At 37.7% G+C, this 24,221-nt stretch overlaps 1 protein-coding gene across 1 annotated transcript in view; it reads left to right on the forward strand.

Moving 5' to 3' along the window:
- Positions 1–9,956, forward strand: part of IFTAP (intraflagellar transport associated protein) — a 42,254-nt gene extending 32,298 nt beyond the window's left edge. The window contains exons 6-7 of the mRNA XM_039383929.1: positions 2,667–2,785; positions 9,342–9,956. Of these exons, the coding sequence (XP_039239863.1) occupies positions 2,667–2,785; positions 9,342–9,482 (260 nt within the window). The 3' untranslated portion in view covers positions 9,483–9,956. The remainder of the gene's footprint in view (positions 1–2,666; positions 2,786–9,341) is intronic.
- The last annotated feature ends 14,265 nt before the right edge of the window (positions 9,957–24,221 follow it).

The following is a 24,221-nucleotide window of genomic DNA, read 5'->3' on the forward strand; positions in this document are numbered from 1 at the left end:
TACCATAAAGTTAAAGATATAGACAGGACTTTGAAGTTCTTTACTTTTGAAAGTTCGAAGCAGACCTGTGCCAGTAGATTTTTTTTCTACACCTATAATTAATGGTACACAATAAGCAAAAAGTCCAACTCAGCACTGTTGACAGATTAAGTAATCACTTTCTGGGTTTTGAGAGGGGAGGGACTAAAGAGAATTGTTCAGTTTCCAAATGTGCCCTCACTAAAGTATGCTGGACTTGAGTAAAATCATTGGTGTTCACTGCTATATCATCCAGGGAGTTGATTCTTTATGATATGAGAGGTGCATTTCAAAATGTCTTCTCAGTTTTTTTGATATCACTGCCTGTTCAGTTATTTCTATATATGGTGCCGTTGGCAGTATCCAAGGCTTTCCTGTTGCTAATTAATCACCTCCACAGAGAACATAATTAGCAGCTTAATTAGGATCATCATCCAGTAGTGCTGTAGCAGCAGCCTAAACAAGCTGTGAGGTACTGGCTAGAACTTACAATAGCCTGGAGTTCCTTTGGGTTCTCCCACTGAGAAGGACTGTCAAAACTCTCTAATTTTTCTCTCTGAAGGAGTTTCTTTATTAAACATTATCAGGGAAAGCAGCATTTACCAATTAGACTTTCATATGCTGTCACACAGCCAGGATAGAGAGAGGCAAAGCTCATTTCTGGCATGTCTACTGGCAAACAAAGGTTGATTACATTCTTATGGGGTGATTGAAGGGAATTTGAAACATTATTTGCATTTCTAACAAGCCTTAAAAAGTGGAATTGACATTCTGAGTATGACAAGCACTTCTCGCTAAAAGCAAAAATAAGTTTCCTTCTGTTGTCCTAATTCTTAAGAGTTATCTTTCTGAGCCATTGCCAGACTGTTGTATAACAGTGCTTCCTCCTCATCTTCTCTCTCTGGATTGGGCTGTTGAGGGGGAGAAGCTCTTAGTGCAGAAATAATCAGTGTTTATATCAGGAGGTGATACAAACCTCTTTATGTCCAGACTTCCCTTACTTTAGTGAGAGTCTGGATTTAGGGTGCATGTTTGAAACAATACTGGAAGATACCATTGTCTTTAAATAAGCATTCTCATCTTCCTTCTGTCCTACAAATAGTTTTGACCCAAATTATGAAAAAAGGAGGTGCAGAGCATGTGAAGACATAGATACCCGTGGACTGTGCTGTCCTTTTCAGGAAGCTTTCTCATATAACTGGTGCAGAATCAGAACAGATGCTATGCTGAGAACAAGTACTGAAAGCGCATAGGTGGCTAGAGATTGACATACACAACCAAGAGAATAGGTATGAAAATGAAACCACTTATGTGTGAATATGAACCAAGAAACAAAAATCCAGGAATGAAATACTCAAGGGAATTAATTCAACTCCTTTTAAAAGAACATTTTACTTTGCAACTCCAAACCCTGTTGGCTTTGAAATAGTACACTATTCCCAGAAGAAAGCTAAATGAAGAATTTGATCATGGCTTTTTTTACAAAGGCCTAGCTAGGAAATCATTATTTTCAAATGCAGATTCACAGAAGAATGAGAGGTCCATAACTCCACTACTTTGGTAAAATTATGCAGGTAGAGTTAAATAGTAACTTCATCCTTTCCACCCTGCATCTCTGTATACTCTTATTGGTTCCATTAACTAACATTTAAGCAATGCTTTGAAAATTTATTCTGAAATTTCAAGAGGAATGTAAATGTAGTGTAAAACTGTAAAGATACTTGTGTATCAGATGGAAAAAAATAGCAGGTAGATTTACATAATTCTTTGACTAAATTGCAAGACATATGGTCCCCTTAAGTTCTTTCATAAAAACATTACTGAGACAAGATGGACGCATCTGTGCTGTAGCAGAGCTGAGATTGATTCATGTTAAAAGATATTTTTCAACCTAAGGCATATCCTTCTGATCTGTCACAGAATGCAAACCCACTGTTCCCAGTGTTTTGCTTAAGTTTGTAAAGGAAGAGCGATTCAAAAAGGCTGTGCATTTGTGAACTGTAGGCCAAATCCTGCCCGCATGGACAGGTCACATGTTGCTCTATCCCAGATATGGGGAAGTCCTCTCAAGTACCTCTTTTTGGAAAGTTCAGGGAGGAAAAAACATCCATGAAATATCCTTGGACGAGAGAGTCATCTGGCACTGTAGTGGGGAATATTAGTACTTCTACCAGGTATTTTTACTTCATGTTTTGGGAGAGTCATATTAGGATGCTTTACAATGATTCTTAATGCCCAGTGTACAGGTGATGAGAAATGAATGAGCCTACCCGGCTAGTCAATGGCAAATGAGGCATTTTATAACTTCTACTGGAGACATCTCTGCTCAGGACCTTCCATCTTTGTTATGAATAAAATGGGTGTAATCCCAGGTGTTCTCTGAGCTTAAGAGCATCTACATCCAGATTTTTTTATGCAGCATCCTCAAGAAAGAAGACCTACCTTGATTTTTGCTTAGTATAGTATTACTATTTAGATCGTAGCTTAGGACTGCATAGATCTGTTTTAATGATAGCTTATGCAACAATGAGTACAGCACACTTTGACTAACAAGATTCTGCTTGTGTTCTGAGCAGTACAAGATTTTAACAAGATTTTGCTAATTTATACGTTGACTGGAAGGTTAATGTTGACTATTTTTTATTCAGTTCTTCCAGGAGAGGTGGAACAGACAGTGACTTATTGTACACCCGTTTTTGATAAGCCTATTCAACTGAAGTTCAGAAACTTGTCAGTTCCACAGCCACTGGACAGCAAACCCCAAGAGGTATGAGGTCAGATTTATTTGTTTAAACACTAGGGGCTTGGGGTATTTTTTTTTTCCTTTTAGCTTCTAATGTTATTTCCACAAGAACAGAGGGATCTCGATGGAGTGTGTGGAACTGCTGTGAGTTAACATGTCATATTAGTGACTTTTAAATTGATAATGAATTCTTAAATACATTAAGAATTGAGATAAACTATCTCTCACACTGCTACTATATAATCCTACATTTTCAAAATGTGTACTTCAATACTTCAAATGCTATATGGGCTTTTTAATATTTAATTTATTTAACTCACAGAATATTCAAGTAAACTCTTGCACTTCCCGACCTTTTAACAAATCCTTACTTATGCAGAGTAATGGGCCATTTAATTTTTCAGTGATCTCATGGCTTAATATAGGAACCATTTTCTGCAACAAGGAGGTAGTGAATGGTCCCTTTAACATGACAGTTCAGAAAAAAAAAAGGGTTTAAAAGATATTGTGGTCAGAATTGAGATTTGTTCCCTTGGAAATGAGTAGCAGCAAGATGCCGCTGAGAGTCTGCATTGTCTAGGTCTGGTGTGGAGAGGTTTGCTTTATGGACTGTGAGCGTTTTAATGAGACACAGTCAATACAAGCTTTAATTTAGAATTGCCATTTTCCTTCAGAATTTCAATTCTTTTCAAACTGCAACAGAAGGTGTGGATTGCTCACAGGCTTATTTTAAGTCATTAAGCTTCCTATCCAAATAGTCAGTGTGAGCATTAACTTTTGGGGATGTTTCTATTGCAGAGAATTCTTCACCACTCCTTTCCCCTGCCTGATCATTGTGATAGAAGCTGAAGTTAGCTTCTGGCTAAAATGGGCCAGTTTTGATAGTTTCATATGCTTATTAATGTTCCCATGAGGCTTAAATCAAGTTTATAAATGATGCACGACCAATGAAGGTTTGGTGTTGTAGCAGTGCATATGGTGCCTCCTGTCCTGAGCTCAGCTGTGTTTAGTTCCTTGCAATAAACCCTTCACTATAAGGAACAAGTCTGCTTTGGGAAAAAGTAGATGTACTAAAATGACCTCTCAAGCTCTGATGCCCACCATTCTGTGAATAAAAATACTCACTCTTTTCTCTAAGGATTGACATAATTCAAGGTTTTTGCCTCGAGATATATCCATTGGCACACAAAATAAAAAAAAGAACAACAAAAAAAACTAGAATGAGGTTTTATAGCTTTCTCATTTGATAACTTCTGTATAAAACCAAAGAGGAAGGAGGGTTGTAGCAGCCTGCAGTGTTCATAAAGGACTGCATATGATTCTTTAAACTATATCTCATGAAAAATAGATGAAGATCCCACTGCATGCAAAATTCATGTCCATTTGAGGAAAAGTTAGGTTATGAAAGAAACTGAGTATTATTACATTGGTTAAGAGTTGCTACATTTTTCAAGAAGAAGGATTTACAATTTTCACAACCATTTGGTTGGTGCCAGGCTACTTAAGATGAAGGCAGTTTTTCCCCTAAATTATAAACATATTTGTGTCTTCATTTAGATAATATAACTGTGGCCTGATTTTTAGAACTGTCAAGACTGAACTGGTCCATTTGAAAATCCCTCAGTGCTTCAAATTGTCATTGCCTTGAAAATTAAGTCTTTCGTTGCTCATGGCAGAACTAGTTTAGAGAGGGAAAAATATTTTCCCTGGAGACATCTCTGCTTTGAAATGAGACTGTTCTCTGTCCATCAAAACAACTCTGTTAGGGAAGGGCAACAGAATGTGGCTGCCTAATTGATTTTCTTAGAGAATGGAAGACTATTCCTTATGAAAAATAGCAGCATGTCAAATGTCTATGCTGTGGAAATACTTGTGAGGCACTTCAGGGTAAGGTATGTATCTCTGAATGTATTGCTGGGCAAAGTTTGAAAAATGAAGCTCTGCTAAGACCCAGTTTATAACCTGGCTAATTGTTAAAGAACAACTTGTCTACCTGAAAATGTTTTTCTGTCAAAAGCTGTTGGGAAGTGGCTTGGTGAATGACCCAGCAAATTATTTGTGTTGTCCTCCAAAGTTCCTTCATCTTTCTTTCCTCACTTTAGACATACACGTATTACAGGATTTTAGTATCGACAGAGCAGCATACATGACCTCCCACAGGCCACTGCAGTTTGAACCAGCATGCACTCGATGGTTGAAGTACATTATCATAGAACATTTTCCTTCTCTACCCAGGAATTTATTCTCTCCTTTATTTCTACTAAAAACTGTCTTTCATGAAAGACATCATAGCTTTTTTTATGTCTTAATGCCTGCTTCCTAGGGTCTTTATTTGTTCTTATTTCCCTCCCTGCATACACATGAGTGCAGTTGATGCATATTTTCCATCCACTCAATATAAACTTGCATTCAAAGTGGGATTCATCTCACCTAACTTCAGCTTTAGATGCAGTCTAATTTAGTCCTTCAGTCATCAAGAGGCAGAGATAAGCAACTCCATAAAGTGATTCATCCCATTTGCTATAGGCATTTGTCATAAGATGTAATATATCTCCATCCACAAGCTCTGGCTGGGCCATTTTTTGCTAATTAACTACCTTAATCTAGAAACCTAGTTTTTATATGGCTGGGATTAGGAAAGAAGAATTCTACCCTTCTATTCTCCCTTTTTTTTTGTCTGTAGTTTCAGCATTCAAAAAAGTATTTACCATGCCTGTCATTTTATCTTTATCTGTGGCATGGCAGCATCTATCACCTAAAATACGGCTTCCATTGAGTTTCTTTGGTTTAAGGTCTTACTGATAGGCCTCAACTGAGGTTTGTTTCTGCTACGTGCTGTGCATAAATGCAACAAGAACATGGAAGAACTTAAAGACAGGATCGACTAAGTGAAAGAAGATGGAAGAGTTATGTCTTCTCAGAGGCCAGTAAAGACACAAAGATTGAATGACTTGTCCAGAATGATGAAGCAGAAGTGGAAAACTGGACAAGATTTATTGACTTCCAGTCCAGTGCCCCAAGCTCAAGACAAACTTTTTTTCTCCTGCGTACCCCAGTATATGTTAAGCTTATATGAGATCATAGCGTACGTCTTCCCCCCAGCTTTTTTTAAATTTGTTGTCAGTGAACTAGTGAGTTTTCCTATGAGTATGCAATGAAATCACTGCTGAGTGTATGTGCATACTTTGCATAATTTGACCAAGTGAATCATAGGTGCCATAATTACGCAGAAATACAAGTTTTAGAAGGACAGAGACAGGCTGTTCAGTTAACTGTAACTCCACTCAGATTAATAAAAGAACTGAGTTGCCAGTTATTAATAGACTTTTGAAAATGTCAACTTTAAGGTATTTTATTTATGATATTACTTCATAAAACAGCCACTAGCAAAATACTTCAGTTATTAATATAATTATTACATTCTTTCCCCCCTTTAATTTGGAAATGCAGGAACGGTAAATGAAAATGATTTTTTCTTCGGAGAGTAAATCACAGAAGCAATCTTAAGCAAACTGGCAGTTTTCTATTAGAGCAGGATTCTATTCCCAGAGAGCTCTCAAAAAGATTTCAATTAGATGTTAAATTAGACACCTGAAATTCACATATTTCTCTCAGCTCCTTAGGCATAATAACCAGATAATAACTTGATCAGCTCAGAGGATTTGGTGTTCTATTGTAAGATGTCTTCCTTTTGAAATACATAAAAATTCCAGTTTGTAGTATAAAAGTTTTAGATTACTCGTCTACAAGGAAGGTTGAAGTCAATGGCTTCTTAGGAGAAGAAGCAAAAAAAGAATCCCTACTGCTTTGAGTATTCATTTGAGAGATGGAGCATACTGATAAATATGCAGTGTGGACAAACTTTTCAAATGTGCAGTGAGTGGATAACAGAAATATTGTTAATGGGGTGAAGTTGAGTATGTTCTGTTTTGGCATCTAATTTCAGTTAGGATTTTGGGGTCGAGTTTTGTAAACAAAAGTTTTTCCACTATTTTGCTATGTCTACATAAAATGTTTCCTGGAATTACATGAAGGTCAGCACAAGGTCATAGGGAATGTGTGCATACTTTCCATAACTATGTTGGTAGAGGAAAATAGAGTTGCTTTTGTAGAATCCCTATGAAGGCTTTCTGTAGTCTAAACTCTTCTTAGCTTAGTTACCTATAGATATGTGTCGTGGTTTAACCTCAGGCAGACACCAAGCCCCAAGCAGCCACTCACTCACTCTCACACCAGTAGGATGGGGTAGAGAATCAGAAGGGGATAAGGTAGAAAACTCATGGTTTGAGTTAAAGACACTTCAATAGGGAAACCAAAAGCTTGTGCACACAAGCAAAGCAAAACAAAGAATTAATTCACTGCTTCCCATGGGCATGCAGGTGTTCAGCCACCTCCAGGAGAGTATGGCCCCATCAGATGTATCAGTTACCTGAGAAGACAAATGGCATCGCTCCAAACGTCCTCCCTTCTTCTTCTTCCCCCCACTTTATATACTGAGTGTGATGCCATATGGTCTGGAGTATCCCTTTGGTCAGTTGGAGTCAGCTGTCCCTGCTGTGTCTCCTCTCAATCTCCCACGCTCCCCCAGCTTCCTCACCAGTGTGGCAGTACCAAAAGCAGAAGAGGCCTTGGCTCTGTGTAAGCCCTGCTCAGCAATAACAAAATCATCTCAGTATTATCAACCCCGTGTTCAACACAAATCCATAACACAGCCCCATACCATCCACTGTGAAGAAAATTAACTCTACCCCGACCAAAACCAGCACAGTGTGGTAACAAATATTGTTAAAACCAAACTAAATGAAAAGTCTTTGTGCCTTGCATTGTATTTTAGAAGAGTGTTTTGGATTTCTGCAAATGAAAGACAGGTAGTAGAACCCTTATTGGTGGTACCACTTTTTACCTGCTTACTGGTGACCTTACTGACTTTACAAAGAATTCCAGGAGTGTCTGCCTGTGAAAAAGATGAAAATGGACTTGAATATGGTGTGGAGGTCAAGGAGCTGACCTTCGATTTAATGGGAATGAAAGCTTGTGTGCAGGCTTTATCTCATGTAAACATATTTCAAATGTGCTATTTATAAAAGTTAATGATGGTTTACCTGGGATAGTCCACGGACATAAACAAGATAATCTTTGCAAGCAGAATGAATGCTGTTTTCCAGACCAACTCTATCTACAGTTTTTTCCATTATAAATGCCCATGGTCTACAGGTCTGCATCTAGGCTGATTCATATGCTCCATCATCTGTTTAAGCCAGTGTAAGACAGGTCCCTAGAAAATTAAGCAATACAGATGATTAATAAAATGATACAAACCCAAAAAATTGTTTCCTGATCATTCAGGCAACATTAAAATTTATTAATAAAGGAGGTAGATATTACCCAGATGCTCTCTGCCATGTCTATCAGGTGCCTGGCCACCAGAGAGGAATCCAGCTACCACTTCTCTGACTGTGGCATTAGCTGTGTCAATGCCAATTCTTACAAAATGTCACATCAAATTGTGCAGGATACTGAGCAGTCACCATAAGATGCTGACTGTTCTTCCTGCCTGTCAGCAAACAAAAAATGTGTATTCTGAATTTCAATACGTCATTAGTCACTGGCTTCACCAAGGATTCATCAGAAGCTTGAAAAAATAAGCATATGTTTAAATCTTTTGCTGATTTAGTGCTGAAGTACTTAAATCTTTGAAACACATTTCTAGACATGTTATATTGACTTCTCATGGGATAGGGAGCATTCCTGTACAGTTTTAGTAGTGAGGATGTGTCTCCTGTGTTACCCTGAAATTCATTTTATGTAACTGCTTACCATAAACCTTTTGTGTTGTGGCCCCCTGCAGTTTCTTATCAGCATAGGGCCTGCCATAGTTATTCATTTTCATTATTTTATTTTATAGGCAGGGTGTTGATTCTAAGATATTTCAACCAGAAGCAATAAAATGCTATACAATATGTCAACAAAGCACATATTGGCAAATGCAGTAAGATCCTTATGTTCATCATGCAAGAAATACAAACCAGCCAATTGCATATCTATGAGATGGTGAAAAGAAATTATTGGAATCTGAAAATTGATTATGTGTCATTTTGCTCATTTCAGATCTTTCCTTCGCTGAAACTGTGTTCTGGAAATGATGTTACATTAGTATCAGATGCATGTATGCTGAAGCTTTACGTAATACTAGCCCAAATTTTAAGGATATGGAATCTGTCTTTGAAATTTAACATAGCTGCACATAACATGTCCATATCCCCTCAGCCTTGCTGCTACAAGTGGCAGGAATATAATAGATGTATGCTAGGGTGGTTTTTAGATTCCTTGCCTTGAGCAAAATTAGTTAATGATATTCATTCAGATACAATACAGTACAAATGGGGCACATTAAATGGCTTAAATTAGGTCAAATTGAATAATTGAATTTATTCTTTTACTTAAAAAGAGCTTAATCAGCTGAGAGTGTTAGAGTCAGAAAAAATAGTTTAATTAAATATTAATTAGAAGTTTATATTTTAAGCTACCTTATTATCACTTGCAGCAATATTATTTATGTATCTGGTTTTTCTCATTACAGCTACTGGGGGATGATGTTCAACCATTCTCACTTGATGAAGAATTTGACTATGACAATGTGGCAGTCACCCCTAAGTTCTCTGAAGCTGAGCTGAAGACCATTAAAGAATTGTCTAAAGAGAAGAAAACGGATTCAGCATGAGCTGAAGACTGAGTCAAAGGCGTTCTGTGCAGGCTGTTGAAGTGACATTTTTATGGGATAAATATAGCTCTTCATTGTACCCCTATTTAACATTCTTACCTCCGTGGTCGGTAAATGACATCCCTGAGATTTTTTGTTTATTTTACCAGCATGCCTTGGAGTCTGTATTGGCTCAGGATAGGTATGCTGGAGTGACCAAAACAAGATGGTGGATTTCAGACTAGCACGATGGCTACTGTTGCTTATATCTGTACTGACTTGGTTCCTGACTAGTGCAAAGCTGCTCCTAAAGCTGCCTTTTACCTAATTCTTTCAGTAATGCAATTAAGAGCTCTTTTGCAGCTGACAAATCAGTCCTTGAGCTCTTTCTCTTAAATATACAGAATTACAGGAGTGAATAAATCTGGGAAATTTTTTTTTCCTCTGTAAAGAAATAGATATTCCTGTTTCCAATAAACTTTTTGTGTCGATCAACATTGACATGGTACAACTCCTAAAATGAAAACAGTAACTGCTCAAAAAAACACTTCCACACAGAGAAAAAAATAGCAATCTCATCCATTAAAGGAATTGGCATTGAAAGGCTGTAAGATTTTACTGTTTTTTACGGCAGATGATTTTAAATACCAGCTTATAGCTTATACTCTGCATCACTGAAAGCCAGCAAACTGGAGTTCAGTAAAGGTCAGCTACATGGGTGGGAAAGAAGAGTGTGCATCTCTGATGCAAGGTAGTATGTACAGTTTCTATGAAAAGTTTAGAATTCTTTTTTTTTCAGCTAACTGTAGAAGCTTTGCTGTAGAGGTTGGTTTAACATCACAGCACTGCATTGTATTATTGGTCGTTTTCTGGTACAACTGCATTCACTATAATATACTGACCAACATTTTGTCCTTGGCCTATTTCCATTATTTCTGAAGTGATAAATATGATGATAAATATGGGAAGAGTGTCTGAGCAGACAGACAAGACAACAAACCATAAGTTGTTTAAAGGCTGTGGATGAAATCTCTGTGGCCAGTTGGCTGCTTCATTGGCATCAATTTATAAAAGCAAAGAAAGGTGTTTTGGTGTTCCAAGGGAGAGATTTGCTGGATCAGTAATTTTGTAGACCACAATTATGCTCTGAATAGCATTTCTTTTGAGGAATGACATTTACCTCAATTAGAGTGATATAATTTAAAAGTGAGATTAACAAAGAAAAAACAGAAAAGAAAGAGGTCTCACAGAAGATGTTTAAGGAGACTGATATAAAATTACAAGTACGTTGTATAGAAAAACTGGTCTGTACAGGACCTTGCTGGTAGAAGGTAATGAGGTTTTTTTTTTTTTTAACATCTACACTCAAAAAGATGGCTGTGCCGTAGTTAAAATGCTTTTTAAAATGTAATTGGCTGTGTAGCAGATTCTGCTTGGTTTTTTGAAACTTTTTTTTTTTTTTTTTTTATTTTGTTTTATGTGAATTTATTAGAACTCAATGAAGTGTTTTGTTGAACCCAAGATATTTTAAATTAAGTGCTTTAGATCCAAATGGAATTTTCCAGTGAAACATTCAGTTAAAATTTTTGGAACAGATCTAATTACTAATTCATCTGAAAGACACATGTAATGTGTGTATAAATGGGAAGGAGAAGAAGTAAGTTCTGGAAGAGCTCCATGAGCAAATCTGTGAGAAAGAAATTGAGCAGTGCTGTATAATGATAGCGAGAACAGCCTTTGAAAGCCTCAACAGAAAAATAAGGGAGACAACCTCATTAAAATGTATATGTATAGCAAAGATAATGTAAGGAACCTTCAGTCTGAGAGACCTCTGTGTACAGAATTTACTATCCTACAGGCAAAGAATCAGCCATAAAAGTGAACTTTTGTGTTTTTGTGGACTGATGAATTAGGTGCTTCTTGTGTGGGGTTCTTTTTTAGAAAGGTGTGAGACACACAAAGAATAGATCGGTCCTGTGGGAATCCTATTCCCAGCAGAGTCAATGAGAAGACTTGTCTAGGGGTTCATAATGTTCTTCAGGCCAAATCGGCTCTGGAATCTCTTAAGTGAATTTTCTATTCGTTTCGTTATCAGTTTTCCCTGTACATTAGGGATACATCCAGCCATTCAGTTCCTTCTCTCATAGGCAGATGATTCTCACCAAATGTTCAGAGTACCTATTATGCTCCATAAGCGTCATTCAGTATAGTCATTATATGGTTTCGTTTGATATAAAGAAGCACTTTGCTGCAGAATACCCAACAAAATTGGAACTCTTTAGTGACATTCATCTTACACAGAGAAATGGGGATAATTCACTTACATTTACACCACTCATGAGTTAGATTTTTGCTCTTTGTTAACAGACATGAATATCACAGTGAAGATTAGGCAATGCAGGCTACATTTTCTGAACATGACATTTTATTGGCCTGCCCCTGTGGTTGTTTTTGGCTTATACCTTTCATTTGATTATCCTTCACAGAGGAGGCATATTTTCCTCTTCTCCATTACCAGGCTGTCATTTTTAAGAACATACTTTATGTGCATGTTAAATTTTATACTTGCACATGGAGTTAGTTACCTGGAATTGTTTCAGTGTTTGTGAGGTGATTTGAAATCTGAATAATATATATCTTTTCCTTTTGTAGCTTCTGTTCTCTTTAATTTTTAATATTTCCAGCAGGGGTTGGCAAGGGACATTTGTCATTTGTATTTATGGTTTTTCTGCACATTTTTCCTGTTTTGCAGAAGCATTAAAGGTAAAACTCTTTCACTGAACAGGAAACTTGGAGTGATTCTTGGGATAGATTTAGGGGGCGCTGCAGTAGGGAACAGTTTTCTCCCTACCACACTGATGAGGAACTGCAAAATCTGTGACATTGGGTGAACCCATTGGAAGTGAAGGCTATGTGATGCATCTCTCTAATCCCTTTGTATTCATGACTTCATTGATGTCTAAAGTGCAGTAGAGATGTGCATCCATGTCAGTCAGGGAGCTTATCTGACTGGTTATGGTAGATGTTATCTACAGAAAATGTTTTTGTTTTTTTTTTATTAAACTTGTTGCTTACTTTGGTGTTACCAGAAGGATATTGACTGCTTCTCTCCACAGTCTTGATGGATCCTCAGGTATTGGGGGAAACTCTTTGAGTTTTATGGGAAGTAAAATAGTCCTTCCATCAGGGCAGGAATTTGAAGGGTTGTTTCCTTGGCTGGTTCCTGTGAAAGCTTGAATATTGTTAATACACAGAGATACTCCTTGTGGGTGTAAAAGTAACAGTAATTATTTGGTGAGATAATGGTTGTGAAAGAGTAAGATAAAAATTGAAGAAGTGAAAAGAGATGCAGACAAGTCTGACTCAGACATTGTTATGGTTCTAAATATATTTCAATTAATGAACAAAGGTATCCTTTTATACACTTGCATACACACAGTGCCACTGAAAGAAAATGATTTAGTATGGAGAGTACTCACCCGATAATTCAGAACCTTTTGAAGAAGATGGCCCAGAAACAAATTCCTGCTCTTACGGAAAAGGCCCTTTGATCCTCTGGCCTTCAGTTTTTGCTGCTATAAACTGGCAGAACTCCACTGAGGCCATTTGTATTCATACAGAGCAGACAGGAGCCTGGTATTTACAGTCTTAGCTGAAAGAATATGGAGCCAAATCAATTCCTGATTTAACTTCACTGAATATATAGTTATGTGTATGGCCCATTATCATTATGGGGAAGGATTTCAATGAAGAGCCAGTGCAAATGAAATGTAAAAAACATATCTTATAACTGTTCAGATGCTAATTTTGCACAGGTCATTTTGGAGTTTCTGTAGTAATGTATGCTTAGAACATTGCTTTTTGCTTTATGAAAAATACCACATACATTTGCAAGTCCTGTTCAAAGCACAAAACTTGATTACATACATAACTACTAAGGATTCTGACCTCCTTTAAAGTGTTTTCTTTTTCCCTCTGCATCTTGCCAAGGATTGGAAGTGGACTTCGCTTTATCTTGGAATTGTTTTAAAAAGATCTGGCATCCTTTGTAAAAACATACACTTCCTTATAAAGGTAGGCTGTCACTTTGTGATGCAACACTAAATGCAGAAGTAAATAGGACCAAATTCCTAGTTGCTCAGCAACTTCATGTACATCATAGTGTGGGTAAACATATATTTAGTATGAAAGTGTCTTCTTGGATAGCAGGCTGATTTGTATCCTGCTGTCCTCTACCTTCAATTTTACTTGGGAGTCTGAGCAGTAGCTTGCTCCTACCAGGGTATGAATTTTCAAAGCCCTACAAAGAGGCTGTGAGACGGTGCAGTTACACCGACCAAAGAAGCTGAACCAGCAGTGCTGTACTAGTGCTCCAGGCATAGTCCAGCCTGCTGAATAGTTTAGCTGAGTGTGGCCATTCACCTCTGTTCAGCAGAGATTTGTGTTACAACCATCATGAATGTGATTCTCCTGAAGATGTGCAGTGGAAAAAGTGGTGACTGACAAGGGCTGGGCCAGAGATTTGTTAGACTCTGTTCACTTTCTGGGACCTTGCTGAAGAGGCAACTCACTGCCCTCCCTCACGGGCTGCAAGTCAACCTCGGCGTTTTCAAGCCTCCCAGTAAAGCGAGGAAACCCCTGAGAAGGGCTCCTGCTGGCCTCAGGAGGTGAGCTCCTGCACTGCGGAGCCAGGCACCTGTGGTAGCGGAGAGGTTCCCACCGCAGAGCACTTTCTTGTGGCCGGGTGTCAGTTAGCACAGGTGGCTACGAGGGCTTGTGTCCGGAGCTCCTCTCGCAGCAAGGTGCCTGTCTTTGCCAGTCATGGGAGCATGCAGTTCTCCCAGGTGCTAAATGTCTGCCCATCCCTTGGGAACACAAGGCAGACAGTTTTCCCTGTAATCATATTAAGTAGTGGGACATCTCAAAAGATGATGAGTTTGGTAAATTTGTGATTGCTGGCTGTTGGAGGTGACACCTTGTGTTTTGCTGGCAAGATATTGTAAACCAATACTGCAGGTGTATGATCTGAGCAATACCACAAGTTAGACTGGAGATGGTTTCAGTGCTTGTCTACAACAAATTTGCAAGAAGAAAAGCAAGTGTTAAAAGGTACTGTCATTTTTATAGACAAGCTACTTTATTTGCAATTGCAGTACCTCACAGTTAGAATGGAAATCAATTCTAATGCCTTATGAAAATGCAGAAATATTTGTCTCATTTACAGCACTTCCAAAAAGGACAGATAGTAAAATTTCCCTGATAAACGATCTAAATTTTATATACTCTGTGGTGCCCTGTTCAGTACATCTCTGCATAAATATTTCAAAATAATAAGCAAAGATAGATCTGAACAAAATCCGCAAATCTAACTTCACACTGAATTTCAGGTTGTGGAAACTCTCTCTATACATTCAAAGCCCTCTTTGATCTGAATATTCCCAAACTTTGGGGAACTAGATACTTTACTTTAAAGATCTCTAACCAAACATTTCCATAGCAACCATGTAGTACCAATCTGGACTAAAAAACCAAAGCAGTCAGGGACTTACCTATATAAAAAGAACCAATGGAATGTGACAATTGAAATAACTACACTCTATAGGAAGATAATGGATAAAAGGACTCTAAAGATAGAGTAGTATTATATTTTATATAGAAAATTATATTTTTCTAGAGAATGAACCATACTAAAATATTCTGTTGACTTCATGCAATTCTAGAGAGTCTTTGAATGCCCAACTGAAAAATTATGTGTAATGATTTTGTAATTCATGTGGATTTACAACACAGTTATCTCTTGAGCCATTAAAATGACATTAAAACTTGTGTGAGATTCTTCAGTATATTTTGTGGCAGTGCTAACACCTTAAATTAAGGCTTTAGCCTCATTCTCTCATATGTTTCAACAGAGTTTGTTCTTATGTGGTTTTTGTGGTTGAGGATTCTGGTGGCAGTTTCTGGAGAGCAGGTGTGTACTTGTAGCAAGTAAGCCCTAAGTTTAATAAGTTTTCTTGAATCCATCTACTTTTCTGTCCATATGTATAAAAACTTGTATGATATGCATAATTCTTAGAAAGAAGCAAGTGTCATTTATTATGTTGCTTATGCTCCTCAGAATAACTTAGCAAGAGGACAAATTCTACCAATTACTTAGAAGTGTTGATTCTGCCATTTAGATTTGCTGCAGATTGCACATTTGTTCTTTGAGAGAGAAATGTTGAAATGCATTTTTCATCCTCTTTTCCTTATTTTTGTTTTTGTCTTTCTTACGTCACTTTTGCAACTAGCTTCCTAGAACTTGACAAGACACTACATTAATCTCATGAGCTACTTTCCTGCTGGATAAAATTTTAAAGTAAAAAATATGGAAGGCTGTTGTTTGGGCCATGAAACATCAAAGCATTTCATGCTCAAGCTTAGCATTTGCAAAGCTGTCAAAACCAATCAATCAGGAAAATACAAATAATGGTCAGCCTTCTTATTGAACGAAAATTTAATTCCAAATATCCTTTGTTTAAATCAGCTGCTTACACTTCAACTCCGCTGCCCATCAAGGATTCTGTTAACTAACATATTTCAAAATCCAAACTGTCAAAAATACTGACAGCTTGCATTAGCTGAACAGCATTTCCCGCAACAAAATTGTGATCTATTTAAGGCTCTTTGTTTTGGGTCGTGACACATTTCCTGAATTCCACAGATTTATTTGCCATTCATGAACATTAGTAATGTCAACTGTGCAAAAAACAATGGCCCAGTGGGTATCTCTCTGCTGAGAGGAGGAAGAAGAGAGCTAGTGGGAAAAGTGGTTGGCTGAGCAGCCTAACATTACTTGTGCTCCAAATGTGATGCTTGATGTCTTGCTTTTGATTCTTTTGCAATATTTGTTATGAGAATCTTGGTTGTCAAAAGAGCTAGCTGAATAACACCCCTCCCCATTGCAGCCCCCAACCCACGTGTATGAACGTGCTGGCAAACAAGCTAATCAAATTCAATTCGCTACTATTTCAAGGGTATAGTTAGTGTTCATTACAGGGTGTGTTTTACAAGGTGCTTGCAACTGATAACATTTACTGACAGGCTTAGGCTCTGATCACGAGTGTTCAAATAAGTGTTTGTCTGGTATTGCTTGTAATCCTATACTTCCCAAAATGTAATTTTGTAATGTATATTCTTTTGATATTTTTCACTCGCTGCCCCAGAATCAACAGATCAAAGTCATCCTTCGAAGATGATACTAAAAAAACATGACTTGGAGTGCTCTGAACAGAAGCGATTAAATTAGGAATGATATAAAATTAAGTAATGTTAAATTTAGGAAAAACAACTTGCTGAAATTTAAATACACTAGACTCTGCAAGTGCCACAAAGGGAGGCTGGTGGAGCTGATTTGCAGAGGTCAATTAAAAGAAATCTGAAAACAAAATTGGAGAATATGCTACAGGAACAGAATAGTGCATCAGTCAGGAGCTGGACTTCTTTAATGTTTTCTCTTTAAGATTAAGGTACAAGAGAATGAATGGTTGAGGTTTGAAGAATTTTTCTTGTTAAGATTGTCACTGTCATGAGTTCCAATTCTTATACTGGAAGAAAGGATGGTTACTATTGTTGCAGGTTCAGTCTGATCGTTTTAGTTCCACAGCATCTCTATCAACTCTTGATTTGTACACAGGCTGGCATTCCATTTGTGAAGCATCACTGCCAGCATTTGCAAAAATGAGAAGTGATATATTATTTAAATATTCTGCTTTTTTTGAACAGCCTCATTGCATTACAATTGCACAGTAAGATAGGAGAGATGGCTTTTTTCCCCCCTGCTCTTAAGAAGGCAATTTAGCTTAGAATTTTGAAGTGGAATATTGGATCAGAACCACATCAGGGCTTTGAGAAAACCTGTGTTCTATATGTAGATCTTTGGCTCATGACTGCATTGCTCAGCCTTGATCTCTTTGCTGAAGTAAATGACATCAGTTTGATCTTACTTTGGAATAATGAAGCTATTTTTTTTCAGAATCCAAAAGCATTGTCTAATTTATATTTTCAGGGCATGCTTCTTTTACTGTTTTTTCTCCTTGCCTTTATTTGTCTCAACTGCTACTATACAGCAATCAATATAACATAGGGTAATACACAGAGAACAAGGTATGGCATTGCTACATTTTTCAGCAGGAAAAGGGAACCTTCTCCGTACTGAGAGATAAAGAGGCCATTGAAACCTTTTTGTCTGGCCATCTGTCAATTTGAATAGATGGATATTGAGTTAAGCTGTTATTTTTATGAAGTATTTGTACTACCCAAATCAGGGAGGTGCTGCTTGTTGAAATAATTCAGAGGAAAACTCAGTTCAGTCAACTTCAAAGTAGTCTGTCTTTTGATGACTATGAATTCCTCTGGATGCTCCTGTCTCACTGTAGCTCTATCAGAATCAACATAGCAAACACAGGACACACACTGTCTGTTCTAGCTGGGCTCTTGTATAATGCTGCCAATTCTCTGGGACACTTCCAGGGAGCTGTAGCTTACCAAGAGGCTCCCCAGAGGAGAATGTAATTTTTATTTATTTTCTGTTCCAAAACACACCTCCATGTAATCCTGCTTCACCCTGTCCTCCCCAAAGGAATGTCTAGGGGAGAATACCAACACCTAGGCTGGTTAGCACTTGTTGGTATAACTGAGTGTTCAGTTTTGCTTTTCAGTTCACTTTCCCTAACCTTTCTTTTCCGGGTGGAATTTTTCCTTTGGTACCAAGCACTGAGGAAGCAAAAATGTGTTTCTTCAAACCACCTCCATCTTATTAACATTGTTTGCTGATATATTGCTGATATATTCAGTAGGAGAGGAAACTGATTCTACCTCACAGTAAAGTTTCTCTGTTACAAATTTAATTGTTTTAAGTACTCTGGAGTTTTCTGTGACCTCTAGGTAATTTTTTTTTAAAATGATTGTTGATACAATCTCTCAGAAGAAGGGGAGAAAAGAAGTACTTTGTTGGCCTAGTTTCAAGTAAGCTCTAAAAGTTCAAGTGGACCAATTACACATAAAAGAGAAACAATTTTTGTAAAGCTTCATTTGAATCCCAGAGGGGAAAAGTGATAGAAAATCAATTAACTTTCCACATGAAAAAATAGCTCATATTGCAAAGCTTTCCTTGCATAGTTTTCTGATTATGTTTGGAAGCAAATTGTCTTGATTATACTTTTGACGGGAAGGAAAGTCTTTAAATTAATTTAGTACATGATACAGCAGTGCTAAATTGTATCATGGAACAATTGAGTGGACCTACACCAATATTTTTGCCCCGTTGAAAATGGATATTGCTCACTTAGCGATTCATGCTCTTGCTGGGTTGATGCAATTATCCATTGATTGCAGAGCATGTGACATGAAAATAGGAGAGGCTAAGTGGAATAAACAAAAAACCGATTTCAGTGAAGAGTCTAAAATGTCTCTTGTCAAAAATTTGGAAAAATCAAAGCTAAATTTCAGAGCCTGTAACCCCCCTGGGACTGAACCCAAACCCTAAGACAGCCCCTACTTTGGGAATATTCAGGCTTCAGATGTGTTTTCTATTGGTTTTGTCCTGAAATGAGGATTGGAAGTGATTTGCTGTTAGCCATGTACTGACACAATCCTCAAACTCATGTGCAGCTATGAACTATTGATAGCAAATTTGTAGTAGCATCTCCGGTAGTTGCTGCACTAGCTGCTTCTTAAACCAATTTTTGCCTCAAGCTGAAAACAACTACATTTGTTGTGTTTGCTGAGAATAGGATTTTTAAATTACAATTTTATTTACAATTTATTACAATTAAATTACAATTTTAATTCAAATGTTCTAAATATGAGAAACAACACATTCAATTTTTTTAACAAATAATGCATGTTCTTATAATGATGTTACATTATATTATTGAAAGAAAATAATATTAAGGATCTTCTTGATAGGTCTGTTTGATATAGTACGTGTTCTTGTCTTGCTAAACTAGCACAACTGGGTCACGTCTCTTTCCCTGATGGATCTTGTGTGCTGGGAATATGTTTGCCTGCACCATGCTTTTCATACTGAGGTGTGCTGGGTCTTTTCTGGTGAGCTATAGAATCAAATATCCAAGAGCTGAGTAATAAAGAAAAGACTCCACCACCAGAGAATGTCTTATGAATTCACTCATAGCTGTCTAAACTCAAATAAAATATTATCACACATTTTTCTACTATCTCAAGGCCATACACAATGAAAAATTAAAACCTGTACAAGTGAGGAACAATACTCTGATTGCTCTCTGTTCTTTCTGATTTCTTAGAGAAGGGCCAGCTGGTGAGGGGTTTGTTTACAAAAGGAAGCTAGTAAATGTGGTTATGGAAAGACTTGAGATGGGATAGGAAGTTTTCTAGCATCAGTGTGAAGGCGAGTGTGTACTAAAAATGAATTTCAGAGGTTCAAAGTCATGGCTGTGAGCACTGTACCACAGGACTGGTATGCCCCAAGCTAGCGTTATTATAATGTTCTGCATTATTTAGAGATTTAATTTAATTAGAGGTCTTAGGCTTCATAATTATCATTTTGAATTGTGACAAAATTGGGCTGAAAAACATCAGTATGCAAGAAGTGCTGTCAGATGCACTCTCTAGGCTTGCATACCAAAAAAAATATTTATTTTGACCAGAATGGCAAAGCTGGGAACCAGAATGGCTGCATGACATTGCCTAGCATTAGATAGAGAGGTGCAATTTGCACCAGTTAATTCAGTAAAGATTGATTTCCTCAAGGATAGGTTTAAAATCTACTTGTGGTTCACCAAGGGTGTCAATAGGGTGAAGGGGCCAACTCAGTACCTGCCCCTCCCTGAATCCAGCTGGTTGCTGCCAGTCATTTGGACCAGCTGGGGACTGTGACCTTGACCGTGATGATCAGGCTTAATTAACTGTGTGTAGTCAGTAAATGTATCCACACTGCTGGTACAAACACATACTTGCTTTTTGCATCATGAGAGTGGTCCAATGTAGCCCTCCACCTTCCTGTCAATAGAGATTATAAAAAAAAAATTAAATATTTTTCCTTTTTTTGTTATTTAAATTTGTCTTTTCTATCATCACAGATGCCATACATTTATGTACTTTTTTAGTTCTCCCAGTTGAAAACTACTAAAAATACAGTATGCCTTCACAGAGTTTTATTTTGATTGCATTAAGGTTCTGTGTTTAATGTTTAGCCTTCTTCATCAAGAGGGAAAAATACATTCTTGCCCTGTTGAAAGGCAAAGATAGGTCGTTTAAGAACTCTGCTAGTGCTGAGATCAGCATCACACTTAGCCAAGACCTAACCTCTCTAAAAAAAATGAAAGATTGTGTCAAAGGTAATTGAAAATGTCACTGATCCTTAAGGGCAAGCATGTATAGCTAATTGTTTCCACTGTGACTAGAATGTGATTTCCATTGGATTTCCATTGGATTACTCGAGGAAAGATGCTTCTTGACAGTTTCAGCAAAAATATTAAAGAAATACGGTATATTTAGAAAAAAACTCCCACCTCTGATCTATTTCAATTCCTGAATTTAGCTCTGGGATCATTAATTCCTAACTCAGTTCCTGTGCCCCACAACAGACCAATGGGAGACTCCCAAATGTGCTGTTTGCTGGCTGACTCCCTTAAGAGACTAATGGCACTGCTCCAGACATTGTTTCCCAGTATCTAAATACACAATAAAAAAAAAAAATATTGTTGGGGAGAAATTACTTATCCTTAATCTTTTTCTATTTCTCTAAAATAACACGAAAAGGAGGGTCATTGTATTGACACCGTAAAACCAATTCTCGGTGCAGAGCACACGGTGGCAATGTTGCACCACTCCTGGGCAGCTCTCCTGCGGCACTTACCCAACCCAAATTCATTTACTGAGCAATAAATAGATAGATGGAGTAGAGTGCTGCTTTACCCAGGGAATATTATACTTGTACATGGTAGCACTGATTATGTTTTCTCTTAAAATAGAGAGAAAGGTATAGGAAAAATAATTTTTCTTCCTTTCTTTTTACCACTTTTGTATTATTTGCATGCATCCTAAGCACAGATACAGTTTAAGTTTTGCAGAAATAATGTAGCTGGTATTGGAAAAAGATATGACTATTTAGTTTTGTTCCATAAACTCAAATACACCTGCCTTAGAGGAGCACTTAGGATCATAAAAACCTCTACCCATCACATACAGAGAGAAATTGGGAACCGTGAAGGTTTCTCCCTCTCAAAAGAAAGCTTTACTATTTAAACAAGGTAGCCATGAACTCTCTCTTTCAAAAACATCTCTAGCCTAAATGTAAGCTTCCCTAAATGTCTACAGAGAAATAGAAGGAAACTTTTCCTTGGCAGGAAAAGTTTCAGGCACATGTAAGGGTGAGTTCCCAGGTTCAGTGGCCGTGGACATCTCTCAGTGCAAAACCCCTCAGAGCTGTTGTGGTCACCTCTGGCTTTCTTCTCTGTTCAGCATGACAGGAAGGCCCTTCAGAGGCAGACTGAGTAGCAGAGTACTTACATTACAAAGGCAACACTGCTGAGTATTTCAGGTCTCTGAGGCTGTTGCCTTTCATATTTGTCCTGCTTTTGGTGTGCTGTTGCAGCTCCACCAGCTCAGTTCCCAAGCCACGGTCTTCCATGGTTTTTCCTCTGCTTTCAATGATCTCTGTGCCCAGGCAGACAAATCCTTCTCTGTGCCTCTGTCATGGCTCATCTGATTTCCATTTCACCAACACAAAATGAATTGAGTTTTCTTTCCTTCTGGCTTTTTTTTGAGCATTTTAGGTCTAGACATGTTATCAGCTGCTGCCTGGTTATTCTGATTCTCCCTAAAGAGTTTGGATTCAACTCTACATCTTGTCTTCTTATAGAGCAAGAAGGAAAATACAGGTTATTTCATCTAACAAACAATGCTATGCTGTCTTTGTTCCCTTCTCCTAATTCTATCAGACACAAATGTAAACTAAAATGAAAAAAAACAAACGCCAGAGTGTGAGAGCAAGCACTCCAAGTAAGCAACACTCAACCATCTGCTTAGATTCATGCTAAGTACAGGCAAGTACATTCAAAATGGTTGGTATAGGTTGATTTTTATGAGCAACACATGCTCACAAAGGTCAGCAAAAAATAAATATAAGGAATTAAACAAGTATTTTGATCATGTTGCTGGTAAGGTTACTGTAAATAAAAGCCATCTAAATCTGCTGAAAATATGTTGAAGTAATTGATGCGGAAATAACAGAGAATGGAATGGTTTTTTTTTCTGTGTCTAAAGCCCTTTTTAGGTGTATACTTCCAGGGTGAAAATCAAGAGCCCTACAATTCCATGTCTTCTTTTTTAATTCACAGGAGGCCTAGCTTAAGTGGAAAAAATTGGAATGGAAACTGGCCAACAACTGATAATCAGGAGTTTGGTACCTTGGTCGTTCTTACCTCTCCTTGCATCCAAAAACCAAGCTGGAGGCCTTCAAAAATGTATTGAGAGAGGAAACTTAAGTGCCATACAATTATTTTTCAGGTGTGTAACAGCTCAAAGGTTAGATCATTATTTCTACTATCAGTATTTTTTAAAAAGAGAAATAAATAAGAAGAAATGGCCATGGTAATGAGTTTTCTGAAATGTGTCATCCTTGAGCAATTCAGCTGGAACTGTAAAGAACCCATTTCAACCCCTGCACGTGAGCCAAACCTGCCATCCGTACCACTGTCTCCGCGGGGCAGACTGACACAGTTACTAATCTTTCAATCATATTACCCACCCTAAGAGCAGCCTTTCTGTGTTGCTGGTGAAACTTCTCCCAACTTGCCATCTTCCCTGCCTCAGAAATGCTATGATAGCTCCCATACTCAGTGCTGTTTTTCTTTCATTTCACCCTATTTAGCCTCTGCCAAGTCCCCCGTTGCCCAACACCTGTCAATAGTGCATCGGGATTGCACTACTGTGTGTAACTTTCTGTGCTCTTTGCTTTACAGCCCACACTGCTGGAGATTAACAATCCAGATGAATTTCATCAGGAGCCCTTGGCTTACAGTCACAAGGCTGTAAGCCCTTGGCCCAGCTGCTTACAGTCACAAGGCAAAGAAATGCACCACCCTTATGCCTCAGTGATTTAGCTCACCTCTATCTTTCTGTTTTTATTTTAAACCTGAGTTTGAAACTGACAGAAATAAAATAAAACACTGCTAGTAAGAAAATGATAAATCTCTTTTGTAAAAATTGTCATCTGTGAAGTGCAGAGAAATAGCTAAACATTTGTAATTTAGAGAGAAGGACATTAATAAGACCCTCAAAAAAATTCTTGCTGGCTTTTTCTTGTTTTCTCCCCTCATACATATGTAAAATATTAGTTTGCTAATCTCAAACAAGTGCTAAAGGCCCAAACATCTGCCAGTTGCTCTAAAAAACATATGCTTTTGGCACTTCATATTGATGGCATGATGATCTGAGGCATTTTCCGCCAATCTTTTTTTAAAAGACAGTACCAGTGTCATTTTCATAGTCAAGGTCTTAAGTCCCTGGGATGCCCAGCAAGGTGTCATTGGTGTGCAGATTTATTTCCACTGAGCAGCTAGAAGTATTTCAGCAAGGGAAAGATGCTGAAAAGAAATATAGTAGGTATAAATAGTAACATCAGACACTGTAGAGTACTGACTGAGGGCTAGAAAATTACAGAGGCTGTGATATTTAACTCTCATCACTAGTTCACAGCTGATGTATCTTTACTCTCCTACCCTGATAATATTTTACCTG

The sequence above is a fragment of the Pipra filicauda genome, unplaced genomic scaffold, assembly GCF_003945595.2.
Source record: "Pipra filicauda isolate LSUMZ 115617 unplaced genomic scaffold, ASM394559v2 scaffold32_size4067784_pilon, whole genome shotgun sequence".
NCBI lineage: Eukaryota > Metazoa > Chordata > Aves > Passeriformes > Pipridae > Pipra > Pipra filicauda.